Source organism: Felis catus, chromosome D1 (assembly GCF_018350175.1).
Source record: "Felis catus isolate Fca126 chromosome D1, F.catus_Fca126_mat1.0, whole genome shotgun sequence".
Taxonomy (NCBI): domain Eukaryota; kingdom Metazoa; phylum Chordata; class Mammalia; order Carnivora; family Felidae; genus Felis; species Felis catus.
Window position 1 is genome coordinate 65,408,495 of NC_058377.1, and position 26,041 is coordinate 65,434,535.

Here is a 26,041-nt window from a genome sequence, read left to right on the forward strand (position 1 = left end):
TACAGTGCATTCCACCACTCAGGACAACTGTGAAATCAATGGCTTATCCCCTGTCCTGCTCTGCAGCCACAGTTCATCCCTGAACCCTCCCATTCTCTGAGCTCCAGCCACTCACACATTTTTCAGTTCCTGAAACAAGCCAAGCCTTCCCTCCACCTAGAATCTTCATCCCTTTCAAAGAGACTGCTTCTGCTCCAGGGAACATTGTCCTATCCCTGCCCCTGTCCCACTTACCCTTCTGAACTCAGCTCACCTGTGATTTTTTTTAGAGCAAAGCCTCTTTTCATTCTGTGGCCCAGGCCTGGTTCCCTCTTTTGTGTTCTCATAACTCCTTTTTATACTGTATTCTCGTAGCTGTAAGACCATTTGATTAATCTCCGTTTCCTCCATGAATTGTAAACTCTATTAGGGCACGGATTTTACTTATTTTGCTTACCCACTGTATTTCTAGACTCAGGAGCAGTCCCTGGCTGAATAAATGAATTAATGAGCTATTTACAATTTTAAAAAACAACATAATGTGTGATTTTTTATTCTACAAATCTTAAACCAAACAAATAGCAGCTTAGTTCTATTAAAAACTGTGTCTATGCATCTCTCTAAAATAATGGTTGTCTTCATATAGCTAAAATTTATTGAGCATTTATTATATGTAAGGAAATTTGCTAAGTGTCTTACATACATTTCCTCGCTTAATCCTCATAACAAACATTAAAGGGTTGTTGTGAAGGTTAAAAGAAAGAATCCATGTAAAGATTTAGAACATCTGCCATATTGTAGGTACTCAACAAACCCCAGCTACGGCTAATGCTGCTGCAATTATTGTTATTGTTATTATTCTTCTTATGGCCCTAATTTTACACTTGAGAAAAATGAGTTTCAGAAAGGCATCTGAAGTTTTTAATGCTATTGAACACATAATTTTGTATATTTCTATTTCTCTTTACTTGTGCTCACACGCAGAAACACGATTTTTGCATATTGACCTGGTACCAGAGACCTTGCTGAAGTCACTTGGGGAATTTCTGTGAACACAAATCATGTCATCTGTGAAGAGTTAAGTTTTATTTCTTCCTTCTCCTGTGTTTTCCGGCCTTACTCCACCAGCTAAGACCTCCCATACCAGGTCAAATAGAAGCAGCGATAGTAGCTGAATTGTCTTGTTCCTGATCTCGGGGGATCCTTTCAATATTCCACCAACTAACAATGATACTTGATGTGGGATTTTCACAGATTTAGAATCCAGATCTCTGGCCCCGAAGCCACACTCTTGACTGTGGCCCATCTAGCTCTGTCCTTCCCTGTGCTTCCTCCCCTCCCCTTCCCACACTCTACACTTCAGCCTCTGTCCTTCCCTCGCCTGCTCCCTCTTCCTCTCCTGTTTTCCTTTCTTCTTATCATCTCTTCCTCTTCTCTCCCAACACCTTTCCCTTATTATTTAACTGCTTTAGTAAAGCTTACATTTTCTATTCTTAATTCCCAATTCGAAAAGCAGATAAGCTAAATACCTTTGTTTCTCCAAATAAAATTTTTTATTTTTAGATGTTCCTTGGTAGTGCAATAGTGTTCAATAAAAAGGCTTCCATTTGCTCTATAGTCTAAGTCCCAAGATAAGGAATATTGAGGAGAACGAGGTATGGGGAGAATACTCAGAGCAAATTGGGTAGATTAAGCATGGAAGAGCCACCTCAAACATGCCCTGGCCTGCATCCCTTGTCATTCCCTGCTGTCCTGGTTATATACTACCACAGCTTTCTAAGATTCGATCTTTCCTTATCTACCTACAAGAATACCCAAAGATTGTTGGAATCTCTTTTGTAACATAGGACAGTCTAACCCTTTGAGCTGGTTTCTTTCACCTTTTCCCCATTTGACATGTATATTTAGTGCAACTCTGGTTGTCATCTCATCTGCCAATGACATAGATGGCTCTGTGTGAGATCCTTGGTGCCAAGCATTAAGGGCATCAAAATCTACCTGGGACAATCCCAAGTAATAATGGTCAGGTGCTGTAGGTCACAAGATATGCACAACATTAAATCCCCAAAGACAACGCTCCCCAGATTAGAGGCAGGATATCTCTACATCTCCAGATTAAAGGTAGGATATCTTTGTAGGATATCTACTCCCCTGTCCTGATTATTTATTGTGCATCATGAAGTATGACTTAATGATAGAGGACAGGAGGGCATGAGTACTGAGCCCTAGAAGAACTGTGGAAATTCTATCACGGTTTATTTTGAGTTGGGCCTGCTGAACCTGCTCCTACAAACACTGAGCACACAGCACAAGGTCAATAACATGTCCTAAGAGACTGCAGACTAGACTAGTCTTTTTCAAGTCCACATTCACATTCAATCTCAAGGAGACCACAGCTATCAGAAGTAGGGGAAAGCCTTAGTAGTGGTAAAAAGAACCTGAGAAATTTCCAGGATCTCAGAGAAAGTGTTATAAGGAAGCCAGCACCACTCCATTTCTATAGGCTATACAAATACAGCTGCATTTCTGGAACATATGTATGCTGTGTGTTAGTTATTTTTGATACTTCATTTGGCGCCCTGGGTGAAGAGATGCAAAATATTAAAATGGAAGGAACTATTTCATGTGTAGGAAGAAACACAGGATTGAGAACCTCCTTTCTACCCTGCTGCCAGTGCTGCAAAGTGAGTAGAGGCAAGGGGAGAATCAAATTTCCGGGCCAGGAAAGCAGGCTGAGGAACCAGGGCCTGGGAGGAAGGACAGGGCTTCTTGAGAGCACACTAGGCTTGAGAATATGGCCATTCCTGACATTTGGTGCCTCACACACAGAAGGTGCTCATCTCTCAATGGAGATGACATTGCCTGCCCTCTCTAGCAACCAGGATTGTTCAGAGATCAAAGGAGAGAAGGCAAAATTATATGGCCAACTGTAAGGTCTATAAATGGCAACTACTGACCCTTCCAAGTTGTCAGCTACATGACACCTTTCCTTCTTCTTCACATGTAAAACCTTCAGAATTCATGAGGCAAAATATGTACTTTGAAGTCTGCAAGTGAAAAACTATTTTCTAGATCAGGGAGGAAGAGAAGACAAAAATGCCAAAAACATTCACTCTGAAATCAGCTCAGGTCATCTCTGTGGTACAAGGGGAGACTGCTCCGAGCCTCTTACCTCTCTTACATAGTGTCTCCTCACTTGCTCCTAATTTTCTTTCCTTCCCCCATGCTGTATGTTCCTATATGTGTCCCTTTCCTCTTCTTTTCTCTCTTTATCTCTGTTTGCCACCTGCCTGACCTGTGACCTGTCTAAATCACCTCACCTGGAACCTACAGAATCTGTCTGAACCACCAGCATCCACAACCTGCCTGACCTACGACTTCCTTGAACTGTCTGTCAGCCTCTTCTACTAGTCACCTGTGCAATCCTTCGTCCACCTGCTGCCTCCATCCCCATCCTCACCACTTGGGTCTTTTTCTGGAGTTCAATGTGCTTATTTATATCATTACAATGATTGTCACATGATGTTATCAAAATTTGGAGAAGGCACTGTTCTTTCATTCAACAGAAAAGGAAACTGAGACACAGAGCAATTACACAGATTTCCCAAGCTTATATAGGCCTAAGACTAGGAGTCTGGGCCCAGCCTTAAAAGCCTGCTGGCTGGTCTTGCTTTTGTGCCATTAGCTAGAAAGCTAGTGCTCTAGTAAAACATGATAGAGAAGTCAATAAACAGACACTTAATGCACATGCCCTGAGTTTAATATAAATTTCAGGTTCTTACAGCAAGATAATATTGCTGGGGATAAAGCAGCACAAATAGGGTGGTGTTCCACAGATATTAATTTTCCATATATCTGAACCATACCTCTTTCAATAACAAAATGCAGTTGGCTTTAAAAAATTATTTTGAATGGGACTACTTCTAAAACACTTTACACACCACCCTGTCATATTAAATACAGTTCATGAAGCCTAATGAGACCACTCCTTAAGGACATAAACAAGCTTGGATGGACTTCTGTTGCTGGAGTAGGCTGTAGTTCAGTGATGCTATAAGGCAATGCAGGGTTTAGCTTGTCCTTTCCAAGCTCACACTGGTCACCAAATGACCTCACACTGTGGCACTTTTCCAGGTGATGGTTCTTGTCTTCTCCTTTGTCGTTAGCTGACATTACAGAAGTCCTGACTCCTTGCTTCACTCTGCTTACTGCTACCACGTAGGAAAACTAAAATTTCCAAGGGAAACCATGTAACTAAGTTTGCTGTCAAGACCTCTATACTAGACACCTGAGTGTGGCCTTATGATCTCATGCAGAAATAATGTGTGGGCTTTGTGACATCTGTTCTTGTTGCTGCTCCGAAGCTTTGCCTGCTCACTTCTGGGTTTTTGCCCCAGTAGTTAGGATTGTCAAAGACTGATTGCCCTGTAAATGTACAGAGGAAAGGGGAGCAATGACTTGGAAGTTAAGTCTTGGAAATACATTAAAGGCCTTCATTCTGGTTGAAAGAAACAGATGAGGAGATAAGGATTGAGGTATACAGATTTGTATTAAATCATGGAATATCTGAGTGCTTCAAAGCTTCAGATTGAGTAGACTGGTTTAACATTAGTAGATCTTCAAACAACTGAATCAGATACCTGAGGAAGGAACTCATTTCCCCAGCAAGTTGTTTCACAAGTTGATTTTTAATAGCAAAGTTGTAGCTTTTATGGACAATGAGTGGTCCCCCAGCTGAATGAAAAGCTCTTATACAAATTAAGACTATTCCTTTGGATGGGAATGCAAGCTGGTGCAGCCACTCTGGAAAACAGTATGGAAGTTCCTCAAAAAAACTAAAAATAGAACTACCCTACGACCCCGCAATTACACTACTAGGTATTTATCCAAGGGACACAGGTGTGCAGTTTCAAAGGGACACATGCACGCCCATGTTTATAGCAGCACTATCAACAGTAGCCAAAGTATAGAAAGAGCCCAAATGTCCATCGATGGATGAATGGATAAAGAAGATGTGGTATATATATATACAATGAAGTATTACTCAGCAATCAAAAAGAATGAAATCTTGCCATTCGCAGCTATGTGGATGAAACTGGAGGGTATCATGCTAAGTGAAATTAGTCAGTCAGAGAAAGACAAATATCATATGACTTCATTCATATGAAGACTTTAAGAGACAAAACAGATGAACATAAGGGAAACAAAAATAATATAAAAACAAGGAGGGGGACAAAGTGTAAGAGACTAATAAACATGGAGAACAAACAGTGTTGCTGGAGGGGGTTTGGGAGGGGGAATGGGCTAAAAGGGTAAGGGGAATTAAGGAATCTACTCCTTAAATCATTGTTGCACTATATGCTAACTAACTTGGATGTAAATTAAAAAAAATTAAATTAAAGTAAATCATAAATCTAAAAAAAAAAAAAAAAAAGACTATTCCTTTGGATATAACTATGGTAATACATGCTAACTGACCAGAATCAAATGGGAAAACATTCATGGATGATGAAGAGATAAGAACTGAAGAGTGTCCAGTGTCCTGATGATTCAGGAAAAACAGAAATGGTAAAGAGGATCTTAGAGTCAGAGGTGGAAGGAAGAGGAAAGGAATAGGCTGATTCTTATAAATCTGAAGTAAAAGCCAGAATCAATGAAACACTCAAACCCAAGCCTTGGAGACTCTGAAGAATTAGGCCAGAGATATTTTGGCCAGTCCACTGTAAGGAAATTTAGGGCCCAGGAGCAAGGACCTGTTTTCTCATGAACGAGGAAACCTAGACAAAGATCTTAGATTTGATCTGTAAGTGAAATCAGGCTAGAACAGAGGAAAGAGCCTTCCTAGAAGTTGCAAAATTCAGGGAGCCAGACCTGGGGAATACTTGGCTTGGTTTTTGAGCAGGACAGAGCAGAACTCTGTATAGTTCTGCAATTCCTGACCAGAACTCAGGCTGTGCCCTAAGAAAGCTTCACGAGGCCCTGGGAAGATTATGAGCAAATTCTGCTGTTGAGACCAGGCTATGAGGCAATGATCATTCCTGGAGTTGAGAAGCCATGACCTGGCCCATGGCCGTGGATCTGGAGACTATGAAGGCAGGACACCCAGTACTTCCTTTACGTAAGCCAAGATTTAGAGTATGAGTTAAAGCAAGACACTTCCCATCTCTGGACTTTAATTTCCTCCTCCACAGGTTAATGTACATTTGAGTTATAAGAATCAAATTAAAAACTCAGGCATCAAAGTGCTTTGATAATGATATAAATGCTCTTCATGTGAGTCATTATCCCTTCCTCTTCTGCGTCACTCTTACTAATGTAGACCACAGGAATGCCTACTGCTTGGGCATCATTTACTAAAAATACATCTCAGACTCCTCTGAAGCCATAAGCAGCATCCTGGTGGTCTTGCTCAGCCTTCCATGGAGGATGTGGACCACATGTGAGTGGAAGAGAGGTCCCCCTTGTAGCTGAATTACGGCTCAGACAGGCTCTCTGTGATGCCCACAGGCTTGACTTCAGGAGAGGTCTGAGGAAAAGCGTGCATGTGTGTCCTTCAGCAGTTGACTCATTCAGAAGTATAAAATGCAGCCATCAAAATGTCTTCCAGTTTCACCTGGGATATAAGGTATTCTTTGTAGTGTGGTAACCGTGGTTTCTCTTCAGAGTGGCTAAACCAAGATTAGGCAACCGTGAGGGCCAGGCAAATGTCAAAATTCATTCCAAAACACCCTGCTGGATGCAGGGAAGGTAGTGGGATGAGCTCCTTCCAAGACTGCCGAGCTCAAGCCACTAGAAAACCCATTCAAAAACGTTCCTATCTCACTTTCAGCAGCAATGCGTTCACCATCAGCTCGGTCAGCACCAACCCCCAGGTACTTGTGCACAGCTGCTGTGCTGTAGCGGAAGTCCTCCTCGTGGTGATGTAACATCAGTGAGCAGCTCAGAGCATGGAGGAGTCGCTGTGGAACACCCAGAGAGACGCCTGGTGCCCCAGCTTCCTCTGGTCCGTGGCCTTCACATAGACTTCCGACTTCCCTGGCACTCACAGGCCATCACAGGCTCAGGAGCAGGTTGGAGGCTAAAACACCTTTACCAGATAGAGATAACCAAGACCAAACGAGGCTGGGTCCTAAGAGCTCTCCCCAGCAGGGCCTCAGGCTACTCCCAATGACTGCAAGGGGGAAAATCCAGCAAGCGGGCGGCCAGATGGAGTCATACTTGTCACACTGCAGTACACGGGGAGAGACAGTCTAACCTAGTCCCCGAGCACGAGCAGAGCCAGGAACCCATGCTCTGGTCCCAACTTTGCCAATGCTCAGCTGTATAACTCTTAGGTGGGTCACTTAACCTCTCTGTGTCTCAGTTTCCACATCTTTCAAAGGGGAATATGAAAGTGGCTTCCTCATAGCACTTCTATGATAAACAAAGACATAAAATGGAAAAATACATGTAAAAACCTATGGGAAGAGATAGAAAAATGCTATACAAAGTATTATCATTTAATGATAAGATGCTCAAAATGTTGTTTGGTGTCCTCAATCTTCATACCCTCCACCATGCCTAATCCAAGCTTTCAGACAACGAATTCCCACCAAAAGAAAGCCCTTTCTCTGATCTCAGTAGCTTTGTGTATAACCAATACCTCTCTCAGTCAAGTAGACCCAAAGGCTGCTCTGGGCCAGGATGGCAACATTGAGGTTCCTTTCTCGGGGAGTCCAAGCCATGAAGAAGCCTATAAAACATCGGGAAAAGGCTGGGCCACTTGCTCCTCCAAACCTCTGCGTGAGCCCGGGTTAATAAGGGCCAGGGGCAGGTCAAGACGAAAAGTCAGAGTTCCTAGGACCTTCACTAACCCCACTGCCAACCCAAAGGCACACAGTAGGGCAGCATCCCCTTGCTGATCAGAGATCCCTGTGGGCTATCCACACAGGCAGCGTGGACTCCATGCTTGCACACGGTTCACCTCCTTTCCTTTGTACTGTGTGTGGGGACAGAACCAAGACTCATTAAATAAGCAGTGGCATTTTCTGTGTGGCTTCTACTACACTTGAGCACTGGCAATCCCCATGTTGCCTTCTGAACTACATACACCTAGAGCTAGCTGCCTTCTGGTCATCTTCTTATGTAGCTTCCACAGGAGAACACCAACAATTCAAACTTAATTTTTTCCTCCCCCCAAATAGGCCCTTCTTCCCATGCCCCCATCTCAGTGAATGGCAACCCAGTGGGCAAGACAGACCTGGGTGTCAAGCCAAAGGATTTTCTCTCCCTCACTTTCCATCACCAATCAGACTTCAAGTCCAAAAGCTCTTGTGATCTGATCTCTTGAAGTCCATGCTTCCTCCTTATACCCATTTGTTACTGATTCCATTTAGCCTCTCTTATTTCTCTGTATTTTGGTCTCCCTTCCTACAGCTAAAGTAAACTTTCTAAAATTTAATTCAAACCATATCCCTTGCTAGAAATCCTTCATTCGCTCCTCACAACCCCCAAGACTGAATCCTAAACTCTGTATCATAATTTACAAGGCCTTCCAAGCACTCTGGTTTCACTCCCATCCACAGTACACCTCATGTTCCTACCAAGCCAAGTTGTCTGAAACCCCCTAAGCACCCCAGGCTTTCTCGCACTTCTGGACTTTCCTACTAGCCATTTGTTTTGGATATTTATTCTAGCCCTCTCCCCACCCCTTCACTAGCCTAACATCTTCAAACCTCAGCTTAAAAATCATGTCCCAAAGGAAGTCCTCGGTGAAAAGTTCTTCTGCCAGTGTTATGTGCTCCTTCTATACACCCCAGTGACTATCACAGCCCTTTATCATATTTATTGTTGTTGCTTATTTAACTGTCTCTCCCACTAGACTGTAAGCTTCAGTGTGAGACTATCTTATTCACTGATATGTGCCTGGAACCTAGCAAAACATCTAGCATATACTAGCATATATATAAGTATATATACATATGGGTATATATATGTGTGTGTGTGTGTATATATATATATATGTATATATATAAATATATATACATATATATATGTGTGTGTGTGTGTGTGTATATATATATATATATATATGTATATATATATAAAACAGTGAGTGAATAAATGGATGGATCGATAGACAAACAGCCTAAGTGTAAAAAGTTAAACCCTTAAGAGCCACAAAGGGCCTATTTATAGCATCTCTATGGCCTCTAGGCCAAACCATTTTCAATAGGGTAGGACAGGCCCAGCATAGGCAAACAACCACTAATACCAGAGGCCTGGGCCAGACTTCAAGCATCACCAGGGTTTTCCAAGTTACCGTTTCATTTCGCCATCCCTTGCTTTTCTAAAGTCTCTTCTCAAGTGTCACTGGGATAGACTAATCTAAGATACATATGGCATCAGCGTCACTGGGGGAAACACAGTGAGGGGCAGGTACATAGGACAACTGTGTACTGGGGCCACAGAGCCAGGGGGATGTGCAGGGCTAAGCATGCAGTCTGGGAGGGTACTCAAGAGCTGACATAGCTTCAAGTGCAGGGCTGAGAGGAGGCACCAGGCCAAAGAAGGCAACAGGACAAGTAGAAACAGGCCAAGGCACACAGGGCAGGCTGAGTGGGGAGCACAACACATCAATGAGGTTCCAGCTAGGAGGATGACAGGGGTGAGGGTGAAGGGCAGGGATAAGGGGAAGACAGCTGATGGGCTGTGGTATTCTGGGCTGTTGCCAGGGTAAATGAACATTTCTAGCAAACAGGTAAGTTGGTGGACAGGAAGGGTAGCTTATCTTCCAGAATTCTCAGTGCCCCTAGATGCTCAGCTACCTCTGCAGGATGTCCTTACAAATCACTCACCCAAAAAACTCCACTGATTCAAATTCTAAAGCCAATCAATTTTGGGTTGTGGGGACACATAAAATACTTCCCCCATTTTCATTGCAGAGAAAAAACAGTCTCTGGATTCTGACAAACCCGGTTTTAAATAAACCTCACCCCTCTTGTCTACAAACTATAGGGCCCTGGACCTCAGTTTCCTCAGCTAGAAAGTGGGGGTGCCCACCTCACAGAACTGTGAAGCCCATGCACCATTCCAGGCACTGTGTAAGTGTGTAATTTCCCTTTCCCTTTACCACTTCCACCCTAAATGAAGGACAATTGCTGTCATTTTAAGTGTGTGTGGGAGTGGAAATGGGGTGAAGGAGGACTCTGTTGCAGACTCATTAGGACAGACAGCATGAGTCAGGGCTGCGTAATATCCAGGGATGGAACAGGGACACTCCTCCCCCCAGCCCAGTCATCCTCATCCAGGGCCCCGGGCTCTTGGGTGGCAGCGGGTCCCCCATGGTCAGGGAATGCAGGCTCCATTAGTACCTTTCTCACCACATTTGGAGAGGAGTGCTGGATGGTGTTGTCCAGTGGGGGGACACTGGGAGGGGTTTCTTCCCCAGACGCCTGGGGCAAGTTAGCAGCAGTATTCTTGTCAAGAGGGAGAGCCGGCTTTGGACCTTCAGATGCTGGGGGCTCATCTGAAGCCTGAAGAAGAAAATAAGAATTTGAGTGGGTTTTACCGCAAAGAGTAGCAATGGCAGCAGCAAAGGCTGATGGCCACCCTGCATTACCCATTGTCACCAACTATACATTGTGACCTGCTTGAAAATTTTTCAGAAAGAAAGATACTCTTATCTAAACTCTTGCTGAGACTACATCCTAATATGATAGTCTCAAGATAGAACCCAAACCAAGAATTCTGGGCTAACCCTGCCGTATTCACTTTAGCAATCCTAATGGTTCTGACTTCCATTTTGCCTGTGGTCCTCAGTGAACCCTAGACCTTTCTCTGCCATCATGAGGGTGGCTTCATATCTCCTCAAAGGAACTGAGCCTCAGAGAGAGACATCTGAAGCATGATCTGACGCTGTCAGTGCTAAAGCAGAAATGTGAGGCCTTATATTTTATAATAAAGTAAAAGTCCATAGAGCTGCTTTGAAGATACAAACGTGATTACAGAATTAAAGGACATACCACTGGGGAAAAAGTGAGAAAGGAGGGGGAGAAGGGGCTGGAACAGGAAACTCCAGGAAAAAAAGAAAAGCACTAGTTAAGGATGAAGATGTGGAATGCAGCAAAGATCCCAGAGGTACAAATGTACGTCCTCAGTTGGCTCGTGACTGAGAGAAGACAGGAGCGGCATTCATCACTCCCCCAGGGAGAGAACGAGGCCTCTTCTGTGGAATTACAGTCAGCAGACCGGGATCCGAGCCTTGGCTCTGTCTGTCGCTCAATGTTTTATGATCTCTAGGCAAAGTGCTTGCCTTCTCTGACCCCCTCTTCTGCGCCTATAAAATACACATGGCAATGCCCACCTAACACTGTTGATAGGATAAATCGTATAGTATATATAAAACATACCCAGCTTAAGATATCTGAAGTAAATTTTAAGTCCACAGCTGAGTAGTGTTGGAAAGCTGCTGCCCACTAGAATCAAAGGCATGCCCTCCCGCCGCTCCTGAAGCTCTCCCCTTTCACCTGAGATTCCTAAGTTCCCAGCCAGGGAAGTGGGAGGTTATAAAGATAAGAAACAGCCTCCCTTCTGTCCTGGCAATGGCAGGAGTCTAGCACAGCTCAGAAGATTCTATTAATGGACAAGGTCCCTAGCGTCATCTAGGAGGGCAGGGCTAAGCCAGGCCACTCTGGAGAGTATTGAGCCCAGATCTATGTTGGGGCAAAGTACCATGCTCTCTAGAGCTTTTCTGTGATGGGCAGGGGAACCCAGGGAGGACTTGAAATGTGAGGGCTGAGTTCAAGGCCACCCTAAGATGAAGAATCTGTGTTCCTGTGACTGGGGAGGCTGTGTTTGCCAAGCGATCCCAGGACAGGGAGGACATGTGTCCCAAGCCACCCTGAGGCTCACCTGCACGGCATCCTCCTGGCTCTGGGACTGGATGGGCGCTGGCTGCCTCACAATGTAGTTGATCTGCCCCACAATGGTTTGCTGAAGGTGCTGAGGAGATTTGGTCTGATTCAGCTGCAGGCTGGGCTGCTGAGCCTGAAGGAGAAGCTCCAGGTCCTTCTGCATCTCCTCCAGCTCAAATTTGTGGTGCATTATATCCATGTTCTGGGAGCAGGCAGGCCCAGGCGGGCTTCCATGCTGACTAGAAGCCAGGTGCTGGGATGGAGGTAGAGGTGGCGGCGGCGGCTGCTGGGGTGGGGGCGGCGGAGGTGGCAGAGGTGGCAGCTGCTGCTGTGGCTGCTGCTGAAAGTGGCTGAGCTTCAGCTTCTGGTGGTGGCCAAACTGGACTTGGATGGAGGGGGTCTGTAAGGGGGGCTGGGCATGGGCTCCTTGCTGAACATCCTGCGGGGGCACGATGCACACTGGCTGGGAAGTCAGCTGCTGCCCCGGCCGCTGAGACGAGTTCTCCTGCTCCACGGGGGGCTGCGTTTCCAGCCAGGGCTGCATCAGTTTTGGTGGCTGAGGATTACAAGCCAGCTCTTTCTCCCTGGGCAGCAGGGCAGGGCACTGCAGAGACCCCAGTTGTTGAGGTGCCATCTCAGAGGGTTGCCTGAAGCTGTGAGCTGAGTGTATGCCGGGTGGGGGGACCTGACCTTTGAGGGAGGGCGAGACTGGGGAGCAGTGGGAGCAGCACACAGATGAGGAACACAGTGCTGGAGACTGGAACTTATGTGAGGGGTGGCTGAGAGTCTCTTGCTGTGCCAGTGGGGACTGATGGCTTTGATAAAAGGATGGCGGTCCCTGTAAGCCTCCATAAGCAGGAGTCTCTGCCCGGGACAGCTGTCCACCTTCAGTAGTTATACAGCCTGAAAATTCAGAATAGAGAATGTTTCCAAAGGGAATCTGCAGTTGTTCCCTGCTTGCCACTTCCTGCTCCCGGGACCAAAGGACATCAGTCAGTGGACCTGTACCAGGTGCAGAGATTAGGAAATTCAACCCCTGAACTCTAAGATTTGGTCTAGAATGCTGTCAGCAATGGAACCAGTATGGACCTTTGGGGGCCAGGGACATTTGAGACATTAGCTCAGCTTTTACCAGTGCTCAGTCCTCACTCTGTTTGTATCCTGCTACAGAAACCATGGACTCCTTCAAATAGCACCCACTCCTTTTTAACACAGGCTCAGACCAAAAAAAAAAAAAAAAAAAAAAAGTCAACATTGGGGATGGGGAGGTAGTATGCTGGAGAGTAGCAAAGGAGAGAGAATTGACCCTGGGACAAATGAATAAGTCTCCAAATATAGGTCTGGGAGGCTGTGTTTTGGGCAAGTAGGATGGACAGAGTCGGAGAGCTCCAACACCAGGTCAGTAGCAGACACGAGCACTGTCCCAAGGTCCCAAGGCTTCGTGCATTAGTAGACAGTATATATGCCTAGCTCAATCTCGTGGCTTCCTCGCCTCATTGTTTTGATGAGGCTTGCTTAGGGAAGACCCAACAACTTGAGAGCCAGAGGTGTGTTCTATTCATCTCTGATCCCTCAGCACCCAGCATGGGGTGCTGGCCCACAGCAAGGGCCTGCCAAAGGTCTGCTGAATTAAATCAAAGTGGAGAGGGAAGCAAAGAATAAATCTAAATATTATGCTTCTCTCTGTCAAGTTCAAAAACCTTCCATAGAGGTTAACAACCCAGATGAAGGCAGCAGTTGGCCGTTAGCTTAACAAACCTACCATTGGGCCATCAACACAGGTACAACCTCAGGTTGTCTACATTCTGCCTAAAGACTCAATGCCAGAAAATCACTGCAGCAGGGAGGGCCATGGGTTATCTGTTTCCATCTTGACTCCAGAGGAGGTGTGTGGACACTACCCCTCTCCCTCCCTCCTTCCCTCACCTTGTTGCTGATACCCATTTTGTGCCTACGCACACGAATACCCTTGTATGGCCACAGAGACAGAGGTTCACCTGAACTGCCATACAGCAGTCTGAAGAGCAGAGTCACTGTCTTGTTTCCTCTAGCAATGAAACCAAGGTAATAGGGACATTCATGCAGAATGGAAACCTCAGATTTCAACTGGTCCTGTTACAAAAGTCCTGCATTGCCATTGCTATTTAAGTTGTCCCCCTCCTCAACCCCACCTCACTCCCGCACACACAAAATGGTCTGCTGAGTGACTCCATGACCACTGTCAGTCTCAGGGAGTGCCTTCTCTTGGGATTAGGCTAACCTACCCAGTAAGCTAAGAAGATGCTCTCTATTCATTGTTAGCACTTATGTAAAAGCCCACAGGGTGGGCCCTGACTCACCAAGGGAAGCCAGTTGCTTGGTCCAGAAGTTAGGCTCCCAGGTGAATCTGATACTCCAAGGGGAGCCAGGATCTGTGTTACAGTTTGTCTCCAGCAATCGCTGCATCTGAAACACAATCTGACAACAGAGCCAAAGGTCATTTCTTTGGGAATCTTGCACCTGAATGACAACTCCCTCTCCCTCACTCTTCGACAGGGTGAAGGGCTCAAAGCCATAGGTCTTTAGCCTCAGGTCCCCCATACGCTCATTTCCTTGCACCTTGGTATCTTCACATCCCTTCCCCTGACCTTGTCCCTTCCCTGCCCCTACCAGCTCATGCCCTTCCTCTTATCCAGGTTTCCTGATCCCCTATACTTTTATCTTTCAGGCCTTGAATGGTCTATAATTCTCCCTCAGACATCACCTGCCTGGCAGCCCCCTCAAGAGTTGCATTCATTCTTCCATAACCTTGATTTGAAAGCCTACAAAGGCAGACATTCTCTGAGCTCCCACTGCTGTCCTTCCATCCATATGTAACACCCCATCCTAACAACTGTCCTCTTCCTCCCTCATCACTTCCATCTATCCCCTATCATGAACTTTTCCATTTATCCAGGATTTTGGCAAGTGTCCAACTCACCCTTGCCATCATCTAGTTAACCAATGCCTCAGTCAACATCTTGGCCTCTTCCTTCCTCTCTTTCGTGTCAATCACCTTCACCCCTCTTTTCAGGTCAGCCACCTCACCCAGACCTTTTCATCTTCTAGAGACCTTCATCTCTAGCAACTGGCCCCTGCTTTAACTAGCTCTCACTCTTTCTGAGCATGCTTGCTCCTCAACCTTACCGAACTCCCCAAGCCCTGTGCCATTGGTCCCTAGGGCCATTCCAGTTTCCCATCATTTTCAGTAACAGTATCACTAGCGCCTAACTCCCTCTGCATCACCACAGTCTATTAGCCTTACGTCGATTCAGACATCCCAAAGCCATGTTATCTGGGGCCACTTCAGTGATCACTAACCTCGGGGGCACCCTATAGTCCTTTTTCTTATCACTTCTTTTCTCGTTGGCTTCCTCTTCCACTGTCCTCGATGACTATCTAAAGTCCACACTTCTCTCCTCAATTCTACTTACCCAGTGCCTAATTCTCCTATTATCACCTCCTACTTCAGAAGGGACAAGAGACACAAAAGACAAACTTCCCCAAACTGGTACCATATGTACCTCCAACCTTAACTACAGTATACTGAGACCTTCCTGTTCTTCCTTCTCAGAGGGGTGCCCCTTCCATTTAGGGTCCACTGGTTCACTCTAGGTCCTATTTCTTCCTGCCTTCTCAAGATGCTCACTCCACCACACATCTCCTTTCTCAATCATCAACCTCTTCTCCCAAAGAAACTTGCACAAATGCCTTCCACATTTAAAAAAAAAAACATCAATCCTCCAAATCCATCCCCTTCTCAAGCTACCTTATTTCCCCTCTTTTCACTTGTTTCTAATTCTTCCCCACCTCCTCTAAGGCCCCTCAGGCTAGCTTTTCACCCTCCTGTTTTGCTGGAATTTCTTTCAGAAGATCACCAGGGACCTCCTGATTCCCAAATCTCAAGGCTTCTCTTCACTACTCCTCTTTCACCTAGGTAGCGACAATAATGTGGACGACTTGAAATGTGAAACTGTTCATTTATGTGCACCACACCCTCCTATTTTTCATGCCATCTATGACTATTTCTTCTCACCGTCCTTTACTCTTCTTCTGCCTTTGTCTATGCTGAAAATGATAGTATTGCCCTGGGTTCCAGATTTCTTGTCCTCTTCCTTCACACACTCTTCCGAGGTGATACCACCAAGATCCCAGTTACCCCTACATCTCTAGCCCCAACCCTGATTTTTCTTCTGACTTCCAGACCCGTCAAGCAAAACAGATTTTGGACATCTTCGAGATGCCCTGCAGGCACCTTAGATTCAACATATACAAATATAAACCCCACCAACTTCTTTCAAAATTCTTTCTCCTTCTTCTGGTCTTCACCATCCTCACAAGCCCAATACCTCAATATCATCCTCGATGCCTCCTTTCGTCTTAGCCCCCATTTAAACCCAAACAATTGTCTACGGGATGCCCAGAACACTGCTGGTATCCGGACTCATGTCTCAATCCATGACCTAACACAGGACTCCAGAATTTCCCACCTGAGTTGTCTGGAGGAAAGCAAGACCATTTTAGCACCTTGGCACTGTGGGGTTTGGTAAAAAGATGCTTATTCACTTACTAGCCCAAAGGCAGTGATTGATGAGTTGGAGCTCTTACCAGCTCTTTGCTGAACAGGAAAGGGACACTGGTTTTGCTGCAGACAGCCCAATTGATGAAGTTCTGCACATGTTCAAACTGGCGATTGAGAACCATGATGCTCTGTAGCTGTTGCTCCAGCTTCCGCTTTCTCTCATTAGTAATGCCCTGCGTATGTATGGACAAAGACAGAGTCCCTGATCCTGTTCTTGGACTTCAGTCCCCCTGTTTGGGGAATCTGGTGGCCTGTGGATCGGTGTGACCCTGACAGGGTCAGATGAGATTGTGCCCCTGAGAGGACAACAGTGGGACAGAGGGACACAGGAAGGGAGGGAGGAAGGTGGGTGGATTTTATAGTGCAAATATGAAATGGGTGATACATGAACGAGGACATGAACAAATGCCTACATCTCTTGGGCATAACTTGTTTCATGATCCTCTCTTCCAAGGCGATAAGCGTGTATAGACCAGGAAGGCAGATGACTTAAAGCCTTATAGCATTGATGGGAGTTTGAACTGATTTTCCAGCCCCTAATGAGCCATCCTCCCCAAATTAGACTGGACATTTTAAGATATAGAGAACAGCAGAAAGCTATGGAAACTGCATATCTGAATTCCAGCCAAGGGGGCTCTAAGCCCTGGGACTAGCTTGATATGTGCCTGGTTTCTGACCCAGGGAGATCGCCAACCCAGCCGTCTGATCCATCTGTCCACATATACCTCCAACTCCTCTATGAGCCCATTGGCCTGTTTGTTCAGCTCATTCATCAGAACCATCTTGGCCATTTTGATCTGGTTTTCCACCTTCCTGTGTTGATGCTTCACTTCAAAAATCCTATAAATAGAATGGGACATAGCATGATGAGCCCCTCCTCCAGGCCCATGATGACCTAGAGATAACAAACAAAACAGCCAACAACTAACTTAGAGGCTGCCTGTGTAGATCAGGGCCCAGCAGGCACCAAATATAAAGAAATAAGAACCCTCCTCCACCACCCTACCCTTTGCACATGCAGCCCACTTGATCTAAGTGGGCCAATGGCCCAAAGTTCAACCAGGTTTTCTCTGGGTAAATATCAGGTCCACACTCAGGTCAACCCAGCAGCTCACTAGTTACACAGCAATGGAGATAGGACAGAAAGAGTGAGTATGAGTATGACATCGTGTAATCTGTTGTCTTAAAAAGGTGGATGCTCCACTAAACAATGCCATGCAGTAAAAAGAGCATGGGCAAGGACAGAAAGAAGACTAGTGGTTGCCAAGGGCTAGGGATGTTGGGGGGAATGGAGAGTAACTACTAATAATGTGTACTGGGTTTCTTTGGGGAGTGATAAAATGTTCTAAAAGTAGATGGTAACAATGATTTACACAACTTGGAATATACTGAAAACCACTGAATTGTACATTTTAAAAGAACAATTTTATGGTATATAAACTATAGCTCAATAAAGTTGTTTTTTTAAAAAAGAACACAGGCTTTGGAGTCACACATACCTAGCTTCCAAATCCAGCTCAGTCACTGACTAGCTGTGTGATCTCAGACAAGTCACCTAACCTCTCTGAACCTCAGTCTTCTCATTAGTACAATGGAGCTAATCCAACTCTAAGAATTGTAAGAATTGAACAAAATAATGCATGTATGATGTCCAACCCAGTGCCTGCCACATGATGAGCTCTTAGTGTCTACTAATTCCTCTTCCTACATTAAATATTAATGGTTCTATATCATTTGTAGATGTATATGGAAGACACTGGGAAAGGGATGATAAAGGGTAGATTTCCACTGAGTTACTGCACCCTCATGATAAACCCAGAATCTGCTTTGTGCCATCATTCTCAAGTACCTACCCTGGCTATGTCTGTCACGGACCACATTCAGGAGGCATGTGCCTAGGCTCAAACTCACACTGATCACCCTGACCTAGCTTGGTCCCATTTACCAAGTGATGGCCCAAAGCCCTTTCACTGGCCCTGAGACCTCTAAGTTCCAGGACATATGCCTTCTGGGACACATGCCCACATCTGCTTAACCTCATGTATTCTTCATAAGTACTACATCTGATAGCCTGATATCAACATCCAGGATGTCAAGAAACAGAGCATTTCCACAATTGGCAAGGGGCTAGTCTGTGTTACCTGTCCTCAATTTGCTTTGCAGAGGTCTGTAGATTAGATTTCTTATGAGCCACCTGTGTAGTCACACTTTCCAGAAGCATCCTCTGGTTTTGCAAAACTTCTTCAAGATGTCTACACCTAAAGAAGGAGGCAGAGAAAAAGCTGAGGAGATCCGAGTATTCTTCTGAGCATGCCAGTCAAGCAAGAACCCCCACCATGTATTGTCTCAGCCAGGCCCATGGAAGCTGGGATTATTACATCTAGGGAAAGTCAGATATAGTGCAGAGTCTTAACCCTTCAGGTCTTCTCCAGAGAAGCCCCACGGCAAGAGAGCAGAGAAAAACTCCAGCCTCAGGGCTCCAGATTGGCACAGGCAGAGAGAGGATTTTGATGCACTGGGAGGCCAGCACTAGCAAAGCAGAGTCCAGAACCCTCCCAGGCCCCCTTTGAGCAGCCAGCCATCCCTACCTATGTTCTTTGTGTTCCACCATGAGGCAGCTATGGCATGTTAGAACATCACAAGTCTCACAGAATAGCTTGAGCACTTCTTGTGTGTGTAGAGGACAGTACAAGGCGAAGTCCCCAGAACCACCAGTCACTCCTGCCAGAGAAGACAGAGAGAGTGGGCTTCTCTTGCTCAGGAAGACTCTCAGTTAAGCTCCACTGAGCAGCCCTCAGCCCTCAATGGACACAGGGGAGACACAGAACCTGGAGGAAAGGTGGTGCAGACAGGAGAGGCCTCTCTCTGGGCCAGTGAGGTTCCAGGAGCACAAGCAAGAATGTGAGCTTAGCCCGGCTGGATTTGCCCAGCTGTCCAGAAATCACACACCACCCAGCCCCAGGTATCTCACCACCTTCCGGAGGCTGAGGAAGGGGCCTGCTACTGCAGCACATGGATCTTCTGCAGAGTAATGGATCCTCTAAAATTCAACCTAAAGCTCTTCATTAACCAGGGTACTGCTGCGGGGGCTATAGGCCAGGTCACAGACCATTAACTCTGGTTCATGTGGGTGTAACTAAGGTAAAAACGTTCCTACAGTTCAAGGACCTTGGGCAAAGACTGTCAAGGAGACTGTCATTGAAAACAAGTGGCAATGAATGGGCCAATGGACAAGCCCTGATCCAGGCTGTTTAATTATGCAAGTAACTAAATAGAAGTGAGGCATGATTGTTCTACTTAGAGATGAAAGTAGGGAACTTGGCTAGCACTCACAATAATTCAGGACTACTCTTCCCTGCACGTCTCACCCACACTCACCCCTCCCACCCCCAACAAAGGAGAGCCTAGCCATGAACTTGCACTGTGGCTGTGACTCTGGAGGAGACATTTTTCTTTTGGGAAAGGCTCTAAGACCACCTTTACCTTCACCCCAGTAGGGAGACAAGGTCAGAGAGCCACTCTCCAGAGGTTTTAGGGGCCAGAACTGCTTAAGGGCACATGAGCTGGTGGGGGAAGCAGGGAGAGATACCTGGCGGGCCCTTCTGGGCCCGGGGAAAGAGAGGGCCCCCGGGGGCTGGGCCGTGCCGGTGCTCCTCCGTGCAGGAGCTGCACAGCCAGCGGTTGCAGTAGGTGCAGAGGATGTGTGCTGCCCTCTTCTCCTTGCACTCGGAGCAGTTCTGGAAGCAGAGAGGTCTGGAGTTACTGACAGCATCCTCAATTGGGCCTGCCTCCATGAGGGACTGGGGGCCTGTAAGGCTATTCTTGACAGGGCAGTCAGTTTTGGAAAGCCACCTAGGAGTGACAGTGGTGGCTTGTGAAGGAAATCATCCTTTGTGACTAAAAGAATAGTGGCCACAGGGACTATTCCCCCAAGTCTCAAGCTGAAGATGAGGAGAAGGCAACAATCTACTTCCCAGGCGACACAGCCTGCAGGGCATGGCAGACGGTTAATGGATGATGCTGTGAAAAAAGCACACAGCCAGTGTTAAGGAAGCACAGGGAGGTCTCCAGGAGCTCAGTCTAGGAGTTGCCAGGAAATATTTCATGAGGAAGTGACTTCTGATTGGATATGGAATGACAGGTAGAAGTTTCCCAAGCATGCAGGGGAGTAAAATGGGAGAATACAGGCAAAAGCGGGGAAGTTCAGCGTGCCTGCAAAAAGGGAGAAGCCACAGATGTGGGAGTACACAGAAAGACAATCAATCATATACAGCCAAGAAAGAACAAGTACAGACCAACTCTCAGAGCTGTGTTTCCACAACTAGGGCTTGCTGGACCCAAGAGAACCTAGTCCTCTCCTAGTCCAAAGGTTCATTGATTTGGTCAGCAAATATCTGGCAGGGTAATGTAAAAACATGTGTAAAAAAGATTTGTAAAAAAGTAGCCTGTCTGTGCCTGGATAATATAGGCCATCAAAATAATGTGTATTCTGACAGCTTTGTACTCATACTGGCCTCTGACAAACCCACAGGGGGAAGGAGGGAAAAAAAGAAGAGAAATACAAGTGTTACTCATTAAACTATGAATTCCTTGAGAGTAGAGAACATGGACGTTTGTCTCCCTAGCACCCAGCACAGGGCCTGGCACATGTCAGACATTCACTAAGAATTCAATACAGGATCAAGTAAGTACACTGGCAAATGAAGAAAATGTAGTGCCAGGAATACCCCAGAGGAGAAAGGAACAGTAGGTGCCAGGCAGTAAGTGATGTAAAATTGCAGAAACTCAGAAAAAGAGGTATTAGTTGCTAAATATAGGCAAGATTGATTAACCCATTTAGCTGGTGTATAAGTTTCAACTGAGGGGAAGAAAAAAGGAAATAAAAGATCAGTACTAATATTTTTCAGTCAGAGCTGTAAGAGAGAGAAAAATAGCCCCATTTTACTTCCCCCAACTCAAATATTTTAATTCTCTTTAGATGGAGGGATGGATGGAAGGAAGGAAGGAAGGAAGGAAGGAAGGAAGGAAGGAAGGAAGGAAGGAAGATTAGGCAAATTGATGGAGGGGTAACAAGTCAGATGAAGTGATGGGTGAATAGATGAACTTACGGACAGGGGCCCCACAGATTTCTGAAAAGGATCAGTTGTTGTCTTGTCCTGACTTACCCTGGCCATCTTGGATTGCCCAGTAGAAAAGCACTGCAGAAAAAAATGCTCAGTTACATCCCTGGTGAGGTCCACTTGCTTACACCCAGGACAGGAGATGAGCTCTGGGAAGGGGGCAAAAAAGCAGAGTCAGGGCAACATGGCAGATTATACATAAGGCCTAGACACAAGGCTTTCTACTACACAACACCAAGGCATGTGTCAAAACCCCTCGCGCCAAAATGACCTGTGTTTGATGTCATAGTCTGCACTTACCATCTAGGTACTCTGGACATGACCACTCCTTTAGGGGCCGGCCCTACAGACCTCCTCACATCCACCTTCCCGACTTCCTCACAAGCCATGCTACCTGTTCTGCTTCTGATTAACTGGGTGCCTTCCTGCTGCTCCCACTCCTCATTGCCCAGCTCTGAGACCCAACCTCCCATTATTGGCTAAGCTCCAGGGGGTCAGTTTATCCCAGGACACAGATCCAGCCACTAAGGTTACCACACAGCAGAACTACTATAAAGATCTCAAAGCCAGAGCTTCTAGAAAGCTCTTCCCACAGAATGCAAGGCCTCTCTGTCTGCTCATCTAGCAGATATTTTTCTCTTCTTACTGCCAATACCAATCAGTCTGCCCATGGGGCTCACAGAGATTTTGTGGGGCCTTCCCCACCTAGTCCATATTGCATGCCCTAGTCCTATGCTTCACCTGGGTACACGAACATTTTGCCCTATCCCCTCTCCCCAGGGAAATGTAAACATCTCCAACACTTTCCTCAGTATACGGGGTTCCCGAACTACATAAGCAACATAGACTGCCACCCTGGAGACCAGAGTGCTCTTCGGGCCCACCTCCAGAGCAGGAAGCTCACTGGGTGCAAGGAAATGCGGCTCCTGGGGAGGGCCAGGTGCCTGTGCCCAGGCATGAGGGCCACCTGGAAAGGGGTGGCTATGACAGAGAATGCAGCGGTACCACCATAGTATTTTCTGCCTCATATCATCGAAATGATACAATGGCAGTTGCTCTAGACCTGCAGTTAGACAAACTTACATCTAAACACAAGGTTTACCACCCAGTGACCTTGGTTGGGCAAGTCACTTAATCTCACTTAGCTTCTCAGGTGTCCTGTTTCTTCACGTGTGAAATAGGAAGGGAAAATAAGAGTTGCAAGGTTTAAATTAAATAATACTTGAGAAAGCACCTGATCCTCCACGAACGTTGACTTTGAAATCAAAACATTTCTCATATCCCATTTATGGCAAGGCAATGACCTCAATTATCAACTCTCCCAAGTGATGGAAGTCAGATAGTCTGAGAGGTAGAGTGAAAAAATAACCATAAATTCTCCCCCCACCCCCACAACCCCCCTGCATCCATGCTCTAGCATGGAGTCTATTCTCCATCCTTTGAAGCTAGGCCACCTTCATCATGTACTCTGGCCAAAAGAAAGCCACAAAAGTGATTTTGAACCAGTTCTAAGCCTAGGCCTCGAGTGGCTTTGTATGATTTAGCTCTGCCCTCAGAACTCTAAGACTTCTACCTGAACGACCCCAGGTTAGATTGCTGGATGAAAGACTACGCAGACAGAGGCCTCGGTTCTCTCTAGTGCTCACTTGAAGCCGTCATAAACCAGTTAGCCCCAAATGACTCACTGGCTGAATACAGACAAAGGAGTGAGCACAGTGGAGCCTAGCCAAGCCCAGCCAAGCCCCAAAGAACCAGCCAGAGAGTCCTAGCCCAAACTGCTGACCTATAGAATCAGTATTTTTAAACTACTAAGTCTTGAGTGCCTTATAATGGAGCAAAAGCTAACTGATCTATCCTGGAAAAACCAAAATCCACCAAATCATGCAAAGTAATAATTCAATACTTGTCCTCCCCTTCCCCCCACTGAAGAGACACCCCCCACCCCCCCACACACACCCCTCACAGAGCCATGGATCTGCAATCCCTAAGACATTCTCCTGCCTGTCAGGAACAGTGGCCAGAGGCAAAGAAGAATGCTCTTCATAGGTGTCATCATCCAGGGGAATTGGGTGACTGTCCCTCTCTTCCATTTGGCTCACCCTGAAGAGACTCCTCTTATCTACCCCCAGGTCAGAAACACTGCTGTAAATGTTGAAAATAATTTCCACAAGGCTTCTAACCCCCTGGTAACAGATGCCCAAACATTAGTCTCATTAGCATCAAGGAAAAAAGGGAGAAACAACTGAATAGATCAGACAAGGCTTCATAGCACATCCTCTACTGCCCCTGGCCATAAATGCCAAAATCCTCATCTTGGTGCTCAAGATGGCCTTACTTCACTCTAATCTTATCTTCAGCTTCACCTGCCTCACACCCTGTGTCCTTGCTGGGGCAAATATCTTTGCTGTCTTCAGATTGTCAAACCTCTGCATAACTCTGTTTATGAGAGTGCTGTTCCCTCTCCCTGAAATACTCTTTCTTGCTCCCCTCCTTTTCAAATAAACTCCTATTCATCCTTTCAAACCTGTTCAAATGTTCTGCCTTTAAGAAGCAGGGTTGATTTCCCTCAGGATGAGTTAATTATTCCCTCTTCTGGGTTCCCACAGCACCCTGAACATCCTTCTAGTATGACAAATATCACATTGCATTTTAACTATCTGTTCATATGTCTGCATACAAAAATAATCCACAATTGGCACTAAAAGATATTGCATAATTTTTAGCAGATTGGACAATTATATTTCTTTGGGGTTTGGGTATCCCATGCGTATTCCTTGCACTCACAGCCACTGAAAGTAGTAAGAAGCCATCTGGAGGTTTTCAGGGTGATGAGAAAAAAGCCAGCCAGGATGATAAAGGAATCAGGTCTGATCTAGAGCTGTGAAAGGCTGTGAATTGGGAGATGTGGGTTCCAGGTCTAGGGCTGGCACTATCTGTGTAACCTTAGGTAAGTGACCTCTTTCCCCTGAACCTTATTGTCTACATCCTTAATATGAGGGGAACAGGAACAGCAGGGAAGTATGGATTATCCAACCCGCTTCCTCTGCCTAATGTACCCAAGCTCCAGAAATATTCCCCTGGGCAAGACTGGATGGGACAGATAGCCAAACAGTGACCTGCCGATCGTCTTTGTCAGCAAGTCAGGGGACAGGCTTATGGCTTAGGGGAGGCCTACATCTAAAAGTCATCCCATCTGACAAGGGGCTGTCGTGGCAGACAGCAGAGATGGAATACCACCACGGCATTGGTACAAGCAGGCCCCAGGGAGGCTGTGGGGCCCAGAGTGGACACAGAGGACATGTGCTCTCTTTGGGTCATGACATCTTTGTCCAGAAATTCTTATCTTCCTTCAGAAGGCCCCTAGCCCCCATCAAACTGTGTTAACCTTGAGCTTTTGTTTCAAGGGGGTTCCCCATTCTTCAGTGCGAATCCCAAAATAAAGTTTTATTTTAGACAACTATAATACATGAACCCCTAGGGCTACAGATGTATATACAAAATAACCAAACATCTGCTTATAATATTTAAAATTTAATGTTTAATATTTAGTCATCAATACATATTTAAATCACATATTGCACAAAATATTTAGATATGTTTCTTTTTTTTCTATCAGGATTATTCAAGCCTTAAGCTTTTATTTCATACACAGAAACATCAATTCTGAGCAATGGAGAGCCAGGGCCCAAAGGCCACACACCACTATCCCTAGAGGAAGTGGGGTTCCTGCCTCCTGAATGAAGAAGTCACAGGCCCCAGAGGTTCTTCTGGGGACCTACGAGCCTGGGAGAGAAGTTCTGAAAGCTGAAGGCATTCAGTCCACCTGTCATAAGAATGAGCACTCCCGTCCCTGGGGTGGATCATTCTTTTACCACCACTCCCTGCACGAGACACTTTATGCATGTTATCTCAGTTAATCATCAAACCACCTCTGAGAGGCAGACATTATCCCCATTTCATAGCTGGGGAGACTGAGGCTCTAAGAAGTTGTCATCTGGCAAAGATCATATGAAACAGCAGCAGAGCCGTGATTGGAAATCAAGTCTCCCTGCCTCTAAAATCCACCCCTTTCCAGAGCACCTGGATGGCTCAGTCAGTAAAGCATCCAACTTTGGCTCAGGTCATGATCTCGCGGTCCATGAGTTTGAGCCCCGCATCTGGCTCTGTGCTGACAGCTCAGAGCCTGGAGCCTGCTTCAGATTTTATGTCTCCCTCTCTCTCTGCCCCTCCCTGATTGCACTCTGTCTCCCGTTCTCAAAAATAAACAAACATTAAAAAAATTAAAATCCACCCCTTTCCATTATGCTATATCTCTCTAATTCAAATGTAAACAAGGTAATTTTATTTTAATTAGATACTTTTATTATAAGTAAAACATGCCATAATAATGATCAGACTCTAATTATGACCTGGACCCAGCTTTGGATTATGGGAATCCAGAAGGAAGG

The 26,041-nt window shown here is 45.9% G+C and overlaps 1 protein-coding gene across 9 annotated transcripts in view; it reads right to left on the reverse strand.

Moving 5' to 3' along the window:
- TRIM66 (tripartite motif containing 66) overlaps positions 1-26,041 on the reverse strand; it is a 57,084-nt gene that overhangs the window by 9,725 nt on the left and 21,318 nt on the right. For all 9 annotated transcript variants that reach the window (XM_006937075.4, XM_045038925.1, XM_019812029.3 and 6 more), the window contains 9 exons: positions 21,639-21,742; positions 20,063-20,210; positions 19,062-19,194; positions 18,615-18,731; positions 17,199-17,313; positions 16,500-16,646; positions 14,213-14,330; positions 11,872-12,776; positions 10,332-10,493 (listed from right to left, as the gene is read on the reverse strand). In XM_006937075.4, coding sequence (XP_006937137.2) covers positions 10,332-10,493; positions 11,872-12,776; positions 14,213-14,330; positions 16,500-16,646; positions 17,199-17,313; positions 18,615-18,731; positions 19,062-19,194; positions 20,063-20,210; positions 21,639-21,647 — 1,854 coding nt within the window. In that variant the 5' untranslated portion in view covers positions 21,648-21,742. The remainder of the gene's footprint in view (positions 1-10,331; positions 10,494-11,871; positions 12,777-14,212; positions 14,331-16,499; positions 16,647-17,198; positions 17,314-18,614; positions 18,732-19,061; positions 19,195-20,062; positions 20,211-21,638; positions 21,743-26,041) is intronic.